This window comes from Pristiophorus japonicus, chromosome 1, assembly GCF_044704955.1.
Source record: "Pristiophorus japonicus isolate sPriJap1 chromosome 1, sPriJap1.hap1, whole genome shotgun sequence".
Taxonomy (NCBI): domain Eukaryota; kingdom Metazoa; phylum Chordata; class Chondrichthyes; family Pristiophoridae; genus Pristiophorus; species Pristiophorus japonicus.
The window spans coordinates 279,106,847-279,119,296 of record NC_091977.1 but is presented as its reverse complement, the minus strand read 5'-3'; the positions used below and the strand labels follow the sequence as shown (position 1 = coordinate 279,119,296).

At 41.3% G+C, this 12,450-nt stretch overlaps 1 protein-coding gene across 1 annotated transcript in view; it reads left to right on the top strand.

The window, feature by feature from the left end:
• The window catches only part of dcaf13 (ddb1 and cul4 associated factor 13), a 128,481-nt gene that overhangs the window by 66,376 nt on the left and 49,655 nt on the right, over positions 1–12,450 (top strand). The window contains exon 9 of the mRNA XM_070888462.1: positions 6,647–6,782. Within this exon, the coding sequence (XP_070744563.1) occupies positions 6,647–6,782 (136 nt within the window). The remainder of the gene's footprint in view (positions 1–6,646; positions 6,783–12,450) is intronic.

Genomic DNA, 12,450 nt, shown 5'->3' with positions numbered 1-12,450 from the left:
GGATGAATGTAAGCATAGCTGGGAACATAACATTACAACAACTTCTATTTATGTAGCGCCTTTAAGATAGTATAACATCCCAAGGCACTTCACAGGAATGTTACAAAATAAAATTTGATACCTAGACAAATGAGGAGAAATTAGGGCAGATGAAAGAGGTAGCTTTTAACACGTGTCTTAAAGAAATAAAAAGAGGTGGAGAGGTTTAGGGAGGGAATTCCAGAGCATGGGACTTTGCAGCTGAAGGCATAGCCACCAATGGTTGAGCAATTTAAAATCAGGGATGCTCAAGGGGCCAGACTTACAAGAGCGCGGATATCTCATGAGCGGGGGGGTGGGGGGTGTTAACTGGGAGTCAATGTAGGTCAGCGAGCACAGGAGTGATGGGTGCATGGGACTTGGTGCAAGTTAGGACATGAGCAGCCAAGTTTTGGATGACCAAGTTTACATAGGATAGCACATGGGAGGCCAGCCAGGAGCGCATTGGAATAGTCAAGTCTAAAGGTAACAAAAGGCATGGATGAGGGTTTCAGCAGCAGATGAGCTGAGGCAGGGGCGGAGTCAGGCGATGTTAGGTGTCAGGTGGAAATAGGCTGTCTTGGTGATGGCATGGATATGTGGTCGGAAGCTAACATCAGGGTCAAATATGACACCAAGATTGCGAACAGTCTGGTTCAGTCTTAGACAGCTGTTAGGGAGAGGGATGGAGTCAGTAGCTAAGGAATGAGTTTGTGGCGGGGACCGAAGAGAGTGGCTTCAGTCTTCCCAATATTTAGTTAGAGAAAATTTCTGCTCATTCAGTACTGGATGTCGGACAAGCAGTGTGACAATTTTGAGACAGTTGAGAGAAGTGGTGGTGGTAGAGCTGGGCATCTATAGCATACATGTGGAAACTGGCGCTGTATTTTCAGATGATGTTGCTGTGGGGCAGCATGTAGAAGAGAAATAAGAGGGCTCCAAGAATAGATCCTTGGGGGACACCAGAGGTAACGATGTGGGAGCGGGAAAAGAAGCCATTGCAGGTGATTCTCTGGCTACGATTTAGAAAAATAAGAATGGAACACAACCATCTAACAATTCTCCTGTTTTTCTGTTAAATAGGTTTCATGTTATTCCATAGACACTGCCTCTCGTGTTTTCTCCTTCCCATTAGTCCTATAAGGTCAGGCTTTATTTTTAAAATGTAGATTCCACAATAATATAATTCATAGACTATGGAAGAAGCTCTACAAGAATTATTATTTACTTAATACAAAATTCATATAATGAGACAGTACATGTAAAGTTCTTAATCTAACTAGCTGTATCTTCAAACTAAACTGATTGATAGTTACCAAATCCGCGAGGTGCCAGAAGATGTTCTACTTTGACTGTAGCTGTCATCTCTAGGCTGCTAGCTGTCCTTTTTAAGGCTTGTAATTACAGCCTATGCGACTCTTTGCACGCCTGCCAGCCACGAACAATCGCAAAGGGTAACACTAATGAATTGCCAAAAGCCATCTATCTGACTAAAGAAATTAATCCTCTTGCTTGTTCCCTTATCAGCTAGTATTTTTTACCCAGAGAGTGGTTAGAATGTGGAACTTGCTACCACGACGACCAGTTGAGGCAACTAACATAGCATTTAAGGGGAAGCTAGATAAACACACGAGGGAGAAAAGAGGTTATGTTGATGGGGCTAGATGAGAGGGGTGGGAGAGGCTTGTGTGGAACATAAGCATGGACCACTTAGGCCAAATGGCCTGTTTCGGTGCTATACTATGTAATTTTCTATTCTTTCCACTTTTTTGCAACAATTCTGCAATACATCCCTTCCCATGATTAAATACTGTGTTTCAGGAACTAATTGGAATTATAAAACTCTTAAAGTTAATAGCTAAATTATAATATTTCTCAATTAACCAGCAAAACAATGTTTATATGTATATACACAAAACATTTCTTCCTGAGAGAGAATGTTACTACTGCTGCACTGTTGCCACTTAAACCGGTAGAATCGCCTAATTTCAATGAAAGAAGTGAAAGTAAACAAGGGGGAGAAATTTACCTCCTTTGCGCCTCCCGTTAGCGCCCCATTATCGCCCACGGAGGCGCTAACAGCTTACTGATGGGGCGCGGTGGAATTCTGACGCGTGTGAACTTGCATGGTGGGTGGCGCTAACCCTTACCACCTCGATCTCCTGCGCTCCAGAGATCTTGACGTCATCCGGTGCGTAGCGTCTCGTTATTGCCCCAGATCTTAAATTCGCTTCTGCCCCTTGCAGCATCGCCAGGCGTCGATAATGACAGCTACAGGAGGTGTTGTGACCTCAGCCAGCCGCTTGGGGAACGGTAATTAAAGGCAGTGGTGGTCAGGTAGCCAAAATGTTGTTCTTGCTCCTGTGTGCTGTTTTTTCAATTTTTCCTATGCTGTGATCGAACAGCTCTGCACCCTTTTAGAGTGCTTGGGGCTGCTCTTCGTGGATCGCAGGTGCCCACCATTCCCAGCCTTGCCTTGAAATCACCTCAGCAATGGCCCTTCCCTTTAAGGGAGGGAAGGAGCCTGTGAATCTGGCAGCGCTGCACGGGACATTGTGCAGCGCTCTACCGTTACCACTCCTCTTGCTCCATTTAGTGTTCCAAGGGAAGGGGTAACACTTGATTTAGCGCTCCACTTCCCTCCTGGAGTGCTAAACCGGAAGTTTGCGTCGGACTGAATTGTGCAGCAATTTCCCGTAAAGTTGAAAATACAAAAATAGCTAGCAAAAAAACCTGGAAATGTTGAATATCTGAAATGAAACAGAAAAATGCTAGAAACACTCAGCAGGTCAGGCAAAATCTATTGAGAACACAAGTCAACATTTTGGGTGTTGAACCTTTCATATGAACAATGTAGAGAAAATATGAAATGAGAGTTTAAGAAGCCAAAGCATATAAGGTAGCCAGATGTAAAGAAAGAACTTGCATTTGCATAGCACTTTTCACGTCCTCAAGATGTTCCAAAACACTTCACAGCTAATGAAATACTTCTGAAGTATAGTTGCTGTTGTAATGTAGTAAATGTGACGGTCAATTTGTGCACAGCAAGCTCCCATAAACAATGATGAGATAAATGAGCAGAATATCAGTTTTAGTGGTGTGTTGGTGGAGGTATGAATATTGGCCAGGGCATTGCGAGAACTCCACTGTTCCTCTTCAAATAGTGCCATGGGATCTTTGAAGTCCATGCGACAGGGCAGACATCTCATCTGAAAGATGGCACCTCCGACAGTGCAGCACTCCAACAATATTGCACTGAAGTGTTAGCCGAGATTATGTTCTCAAGTCTCTGAAGTGGGGGAGAAGGAAGGTTGAAACAACAAAAGTGATTTTAGCTAAATATCAGTGACTGGATAAATTACTACCCTGAGGATGGAACTTTCCAATACTGTGCAATTCCTTATATTTGAACTAATTTTTTAGGTTCTATTTATAAAATGGAAAGTGTAAAGAGCTACTCTGATGAAGGATACTACTTTGGGGGCTAATTAAAACAATCAACACTGAGTATCAAAACTCAGTGTTTTCTGTAAGTATATTGTAGTTTTAAACAGACATTTTCATTTTAGAAAGTGAAGTTTAGTTATAGATTGAAGAATTTTCATATTGTGGATTTATTCTGTAGAACCTATTTGTCGGAGTGGCGATAATTATTAAACACAAATCTCTTTCGCTCCTCAGCCTTTACGTAATTTATAAAAGAATGCTATAATATCACTAATTTGTTCTTTGTAGATATTAATTTAGCAGCACTAATACTGAAGTCAAAACAAAAATAGTGTACACCATTGATCAGTGATATTGCATATTGATTTTAATACAGCTTTTAAAAGCCTTTGACCATGATTTAGCAGGAATTTCCAGTTTGCTGAGCACAGACTAATGTACTTTTCAGTGGTCAGCGTAAACAAGGGCCTTGCATTGCGAGTTTAAACAAGATTATTTTACCAAACTCTCAGCAATTTTTTTTGCAAAATTTGATTCCCATTCCAATTATTACTTTTAATGTATAGATGGAATGAATTTTCTGTAATTTTTTTTCCTGTTTAGAATGTTTGAACAGCAATGCAAAACATTTGTACCTTGTAGTAGTTTAGTGTTTAGATATCTCAACAATCGGTAATGTTTTAAAATAAGTTGCCAGTGTTCCATTTTTGTTGTTACATAAGAGGGTTGTTTTGACTTAAAAAGTATTGAGGTTATGTTTCAAAAGAAGATGAGTGGCTTGCTAGAAAGGCTTCATGACACCATACACGAGTGAACAAGTTGTACTTTTCCCTTTTTTTTGTAATATGAGTAGAAATTGGTTGAGATTTTGGTTTATCTCTCTGGTTTACTGTGATTCCATACACTGGTCTAGTTTTGCTCTTGCATAATGACAACTGAAAAGACCACGGCAGCCATTTCTTCATATCGGACATGCCCAGGACAGGACGAAACAGGGTTCAATGTATTAGTAATTCACATAATTAAGGATGAAGCAAGCCATTCAGCCCATATTAATTCATCCATAGAAATCCTAGAGGTCCCCAGTATCAGCATCCAATTGTTTCTTAAACGATTCAAGAGTTTTCCTGTCCACTGCTGGTATTGGAAATCTATAAGTTATTCACTTTTTTATGAACATCTGACATCTGTCCTAAATTATTTTAACAATTCATCAACATATTCAACACAAGCATAAGAAATTTAGATCAGTTATACAAGCGCCATCTTCACTGAAATAGAAACAGAAAATGCTGGAAATACTCAGCAGGTCAGGCAGCATCTGTGGAGAGAGAAACCAAGTTAACATTTCACGTTGATGATGTTTCAGATTGATGACCTTTCATCAGACCTGGAAAATGTTATCAATGTAACAGGTTTTAAGCCAGTACAGTGGCAGGGAAAGGGGGGCCGGAGAGAAGGAAAGAACAAGAGGCTAATTCTGTGAGTGGGTGGAGGGCAGAAGTGATTAAATGACAAAAGGGATGATGGTGCAAGGAAGAAGGGGGTGATAATGGGACAAGTAAATAAACAAAATATGAGTCTAGAGGAACTGTAAATGGCAACAGCAGAATAATTACAAGCACCTGCTGTCCAAAGAAATGGGAGCAGTGGTTATAATCTGAAGATGTCGAACTCCGTATTGAGTCCAGAAGGTTGTAAAGTGCCTTATCGAAAGATGAGATGCTGTTCTTCTAGCTTACGTTGAGCTTCATTTGAAGTGTAGGAGGTTGAGGTCGGAGGAGTGGGGCAGAGATTTAAATTGGTAACACCAGGTAAACAGCCACCATCAGCATGACAGACACTTATGACCATGTCATGCAAGCTCGAGATACGGATCTCTGGGACCAAAGTCAAACGACTGCGGCATTTATGGCTGAATAGTAAAAACCATGTATCTGGCTTTCTATAGTTTTAATTCACTTTAATTACTAAGTGAGGTATTTAATCTTTATAAACTTAATCATTGAAATTGCTTAAATTTGAAAGTAGATTTATTAATCTATTTCATGTTGATTTTGAACAGGTGACACTGCTGAACTTGAGGAAAAATATACTTTGCCATTGTACATTTTTTTTATGAAGTAGTTTTTAAACACCATCTTGAATGCATAAGATGATAGCTTTGTACATGTTGACTTTAACCATTTTAATCATTTTCTTATAATTGAATTAAGGTTTAAGAAAAACAAACTTCTGCTCATCCTCCCACCAACAGTAAAGTAAAATATTTAAATTAATTGCTTGTGCTTCCCTGACGAAAATAACCTCATTGTGACTGGGCATTACATTTTCCACAGATACGGATCTCTGGGACCAAAGTCAAAAGACTGCGGCATTTATGGCTGAATAGTAAAAACCATGTATCTGGCTTTCTATAGTTTTAATTCACTTTAATTACTAAGTGAGGTATTTAATCTTTATAAACTTAATCATCGAAATTGCTTAAACTTGAAAGTAGATTTATTAATCTATTTCATGTTGATTTTGAACAGGTGACACTGCTGAACTTGAGGAAAAATATACTTTGCCATTGTACATTTTTTTTTAAAGCAGTGGAACAGTATTTGCTTAAAAGTCTCCTCTTAACTGGTCCTGCATTTGTTGATATTGGATAATGGCATTTTCCTTAAATCTACCTTGAATCTAACTTCATATGAATGCAGTAAATGCACTCAATGCCAACAATAAAAATGCCCATTTCCCCATTATTTTATCCGCATTTCAGGAATTCACAGGTTTTGATATGTGTCTCAATAGTTTTCAAATACTCTTAGCAATGTAAATATTTTGCATTACATGTAAATCCTGGTTATTTTAACTTGCAGTGTGACGGGTGGCAGAAATGAATGAAACTGAACAAATTGTATAGAAAGGGATTGTGTAATATGGGTGTAAAATTTCTCACATGGACAAAGCTTTTGAGCAAATATACCATTAATGGGAATGGATGTGGATTGAAAACAATTTTAATTTATCACTTTCTATTTACTTCACTGATGGCAGCAACAACTGTAGGTGCATTTCTTTGTGTGTTTTATCCATAAGTAACCTTTTCTTTTTTTCATATCTGACTTCTGTTTCAAATAGTAATGCTGGCTGTAAAGTAAATTTCTATTAATACAAGCATTTTATTCTCTAGGGAGGTATACCATACAAAACGTATGCAGCACGTTATGTGTGTAAAGTGGTCTGCTGACAACAAGTACATACTATGTGGCTCTGATGAAATGAATATCCGTTTGTGGAAGGCTAATGCTTCTGAAAAGCTTGGTGTGGTAAGTGAAATATTGTGATGAATAATACCTGACCACTAGTTTCCTGTTAGTGTTATATATTGAGATTTATTTTTATGATGTGTGATTATAAGGTTATTTGAACATTTTTTTAAACTCTCAATGGTTTCATTATTTGGATAATTTACCAAAGCAGGATTTTATACAATGGTTATTTGAATAATGGAGGTAAGTTGGGAAGCACATTACAGAAAAATGACATTAAACATATGTAAGTGCCTATAAACCACATCGAGTCCGAGCTTGCTCCATACACATTTATAGGATAACTTTATGACTACTGATGCACTATTTTGCAATGTGGAATACTGTAAGAACCAATTAGTTCTGCTATGCTGTCTTTTGTGTAAGCGGTTTTGATCCTAGCCCAATTGCTAGACGGACAGTTCGAATCGCCCCGCCTTACGAAAGTTCTAGACCCGGGAATTATTATCCAGAGTGTAAATGAAATGAGTCACGGACAGGAATGCTTTGGTGTAAAATCGTACTTATATTTATTTGGTCTAACATACACTGGCTAAAACATGCACTACCTAAACGCAATCACTGTCTCGGTGGAGAATAAAATCCAGGTTACAAACAATATACATACAGTACAGAAATGAGACCGAGTAACATGCAGTAATTCTCTGATGGATTCTAACTCTACCCCTACCAACGAATTACCCTCCCCAGAATAGCCCTGAAAAGCTTCACTTCTGAGAAAACCCTGAGCCCTTACCCAGCTCGCCTGGGATATCTGGTTACTGGCTTGGGACACTCGCGACCATGCTCACCACCACACGCAGCCGATTTCCTTTCTCAGCTCAGCTGTGGGAAGTCACTGCCTGGTCTTCAGTCTTGGTGGCTTCTTCTGCGGTACTGCGGCCTCTTCCTCTGGTACATCGGTCTTGGTGGAGCGAGAGCGAGAGGGAGAGAGGGCTCTCTCTAGATACAAGCTGCAAGCTCCAAGCTTCACTCCAAGCTCCAAGCTAAAAATATAGTGGAAAAGACCCTGTCTTTATGATGAGAGTCTTGCTACCCCTATCTTTCCCATCAATCTTTAACATCCCTTTGTTTCTAAGCACGGGTACTTAGTCAGTGATGGGCCATCCAACCCACATGGATTGGGCTGATGTCCCTTAATCTGGCCATCTCTCTCAGTTTTTGTGTTGGGCAACACCCAGCTCTTCCTTGGCTGGCCAGGCAAGTGGGTTCATTGTTCTGCTTTTCCTTCTGAGATGGAGGTGAGAGGTGCTTTTGCATATTAGAGTGGCTTTGTCAATGGCACCCTTCCTGGCCGACAGCTCTTTTGTCAATGGATGACTGACAGTTCTTTTGTCACAGCTAACTGCCATGCAGTCTCTGGAGTTTTAACATAGAAACATAGAAAATAGGTGCAGGCGTAGGCCATATAGTCCTTCGAATCTGCACCGCCATTCAATGAGTTCATGGCAGAACATGCAACTTCAGTACCCCATTCCTGCTTTCTCGCCATACCCCTTGATCCCCCTAATAGTAAGGACTACATCTAACTCCTTTTTGAATATATTTAGTGAATTGGCCTCAACAACTTTCTATGGTAGAGAATTCCACAGATTCACCACTCTCTGGGTGAAGAAGTTTCTCCTCATCTTGGTCCTAAATGGCTTACCCCTTATCCTAAGACTGTGACCCCTGGTTCTGGACTTCCCCAACATTGGGAACATTCTTCTTGCATCGAACCTGTCTAAACCCGTCAGAATTTGAAACGTTTCTATGAGATCCCCTCTCATTCTTCTGAACTCCAGTGAATACAAGCCCAGTTGATCCAATCTTTCTTGATATGTCAGTCCCGCCATCCCGGGAATCAGTCTGGTGAACCTTCGCTGCACTCCCTCAATAGCAAGAATGTCCTTCCTCAAGTTAGGAGACCAAAACTGTACACAATACTCCAGTTGTGGCCTCACCAAGGCCCTGTACAACTGTAGTAACACCTCCCTGCCCCTGTACTCAAATCCCCTCGCTATGAAGGCCAACATGCCATTTGCTTTCTTAACCGCCTGCTGTACCTGCATGCCAACCTTCAATGACTGATGTACCATGACACCCAGGTCTCGTTGCACCTCCCCTTTTTCTAATCTGTCACCATTCAAATAATAGTCTGTCTCTGTTTTTACCACCAAAGTGGATAACCTCACATTTATCCACATTATACTTCATCTGCCATGCATTTGCCCACTCACCTAACCTATCCAAGTCACTCTGCAGCCTCATAGCATCCTCCTCGCAGCTCACACTGCCACCCAACTTAGTGTCATCCGCAAATTTGGAGATACTACATTTAATCCCCTCGTCTAAATCATTAATGTACAATGTAAACAGCTGAGGCCCCAGCACAGAACCTTGCGGTACCCCATTAGCCACTGCCTGCCATTCTGAAAAGTACTCATTTACTCCTACTCTTGGCTTCCTTTCTGCCAACCAGTTCTCAATCCATGTCAGCACACTACCCCCAATCCCATGTGCTTTAACTTTGCACATTAATCTCTTGTGTGGGACCTTGTCGAAAGCCATCAGCTGGGTCTCCCTTGTCCATTCTACTGGAAACATCCTCAAAAAATTCCAGAAGATTTGTCAAGCATGATTTCCCTTTCACAAATCCATGCTGACTTGGACCTATCATGTCAGCTCTTTCCAAATGCACTGCTATGACATCCTTAATAATTGATTCCATCATTTTACCCACTACCGATGTCAGGCTGACCGGTCTATAATTCTGAATTTTCTCTCTCCCTCCAGAGTAGGAAACGCAGGATAGCTCAGATGAATACGTGGCTTGAAGAGTGGTGCAGAAGGGAGGGATTCAAATTCCTGGGACATTGGAACCGGTTCTAGGGGAGATGGGACCAGTACAAACCAGACGGTCTGCACCTGGGCAGGACCGGAACCATTGTCCATGGGGAAGTGTTTGCTAGTGCTGTTGGGGAGGGGTTAAACTAATATGGCAGGCGGATGGGTACCTATGCAGGAAGACAGAGGGAAGTAGAATGGGGGCAGAAGCAAAAGATAGAAAGAAGAAAAGTAAAAGTGGAGGACAGAAACTCAAGGCAAAAATCAAAAAGGGCCACATTGCAGCAAAGTTTTAAAAGGGCAAAGTGTGTTAAAAAGACAAGCCTGAAGGCTCTGTGCCTCAATGCGAGGAGTATTCATGACAAGGTGGACGAATTAACTGCACAGGCAGCAATTAATGAATGTGATATAATTGGGATTATGGAGACATGGCTCCAGGGTGACCAAGGCTGGGAACTCAACATCCAGGGGTATTCAACAGGGATAGACAGAAAGGAAAAGGAAGTGGGGTCGTGTTGCTGATTAAAGAGGAAATTAATGCAATAGAAAGGAAGGACATTAGCTTGGATGATGTGGAATATGTATGGATGGAGCTGCGGAATACCAAAGGACAGAAAATGCTAGTGGGAGTTGTGTACAGACCACCAAACAGTAGTAGTGAGGTTGGGGACCGCATCAAACAAGAAATTAGGGATGCGTATAATAAAGGTACAGCAGTTATCATGGACGACTTTAATCTACATATAGATTGGGCTAACCAAACTGGTAGCAATACGGTGGAGGAGGATTTCCTGGAGTGTATTAGGGATGGTTTTCTTGACCAATATGTTGAGGAACCAACTAGAGAGCTGGCCATCCTAGACTGGGTGATGAGTAATGAGAAGGGACTAATTAGCAATCTTGTTGTGCGAGGCCCCTTGGGGAAGAGTGACCATAATATGGTGGAATTGTTGATGCCAGTTCATTGGATATATTCAAGGGGGAGTTAGATATGGCCCTTACGGCTAAAGGGATCAAGGGGTATGGAGAGAAAGCAGGAAAGGGGTATTGAGGTGAATGATCAGCCATGATCTTATCGAATGGTGGTGCAGGCTTGAAGGGCCAAATGGCCTACTCCTGCACCTATTTTCTATGTTTCTATATTTCACATATCTGTGCAGGGTGACCCCATAAAATCCACAAAAATATTCTCGAGTGAGTCCATTCTTTAAACAGAAACTTTGCGATTTCTTCACTTGCTGCAATATCAGTTCTATAAAACTTTGAATATACCAATAAAGTAAAGGAATTGGTGATTTAAAGATTCTAAGAGCAAAAACTCATCAATGTTATTAGGTTATGAAACCAGCTGTGCTATTCAATCAGTTGATCATTTTAGAACCATTGTCCTATCTGTTTTATTTAAAAGGAGAGTATCATCACTGTCCAGTATCTGATGAGATTCCGACCAGACCTGGTTACGTTCCCCAGGATCTGGCAATAGTTATGTCAAAAACTCTTTGTTCCATTCTAACAGCTTTTTTTTTAATATCACATTAGTCCAAGTAGTCAAGTTACATTCAAAAATCGTTTTCAGTTGATTACCTGTTAGTTCATGCTGATGAACCATGTATATAATTTGACATTTTTATTAAAACTTCCTTTCTCAACAATAAAGCTAAGAAAGATGCTTTTTCACCCTCTGCAGGTAGGGACTCGAGATAGCACCTCTTAGAATGGATAGAGCAGGGTGAAAGGATAATCTGACCTTCAAAGCAAAGTGGATTCTTTACCATCAAGTTTTTTTCTAACCAACAGTGAATATCCTGTGAGCTGTGTACAGTTCTGGTCGCCATATTATAAAAGGATATAGAGGCATGGTGAGGGTGCAAAAATGCGAGGGTATCCATATCAGGAAAGGATGAACAGGCTGGGTCACTTTTCTCTTGAAAAAAGAAGGCAGAGAGGTGACCTAATTTTGAAAGGTTTTGATAGAGTGGACACAGAGAATGTTTCCACTTGTGGGGAAGAGCATAACTAGAGGCCATCAATATAAGATAGTCAATATGGAATTCAGAACCAACTTCTTTATCCAAAGAGTGGTGAGAATGTGGAACTCGCTACTGTTATATATGTAAACTTGTATTTACTCTGTACAGCCACCAGAGGGCTCATCCCCTTGAGTCCCAAGGGATTCCGTAATCTCTTGGGAGCACAGGTATTTAAGGAGGCCTCACAGGTTGGAGAGGCACTCTGGAGACCTGCAATAAAAGACTACGGTCATACTTTACTTTGAGCGCAGTGTTCAGCCCGACTCTTTCTCCACACACAACTGACGATGAGATACAGATAGCGAACCCAAAGATGCAGAGAACATCCTGGAGAAATTCTCAGAGGGAGATGATTGGGAAACTTTTGTGAAGAGACTCGAGCAACACTTTGTAGCTAAAGAAGAGAAAGAGAAGGATGAGGAAGAGAACACGGCGATCCTCCTCGCCGTCTGTGGGGCACCACCGTATGGCTTCATGGAGAATCTGCTCACTCCAGCGAAACCCACGGAGAAATCGTGCGATGATTTTGCACACTGGTCCGAGAGCATTTGAACCCGAAGGAAAGCGTTCTGATGGCGAGGTACCGGTTGCACACCAACAAAAGGGCTGAAGGCCAGGAAGTGGTGAGTTATGTCACCGAGCTGAGACGCCTTGAAGGTCATTGCGAATTGGAAGGACATTTGGAGCACATGCTCAGAGACTTTTTTGTGCTTGGCATTGGCCACAAAACCATACTTCGCAAACTTTTGACTGTAGAGACCCCAACCTTGAGTACGGTCATAGCGATAGCCCAGGCATTCATTGTCACC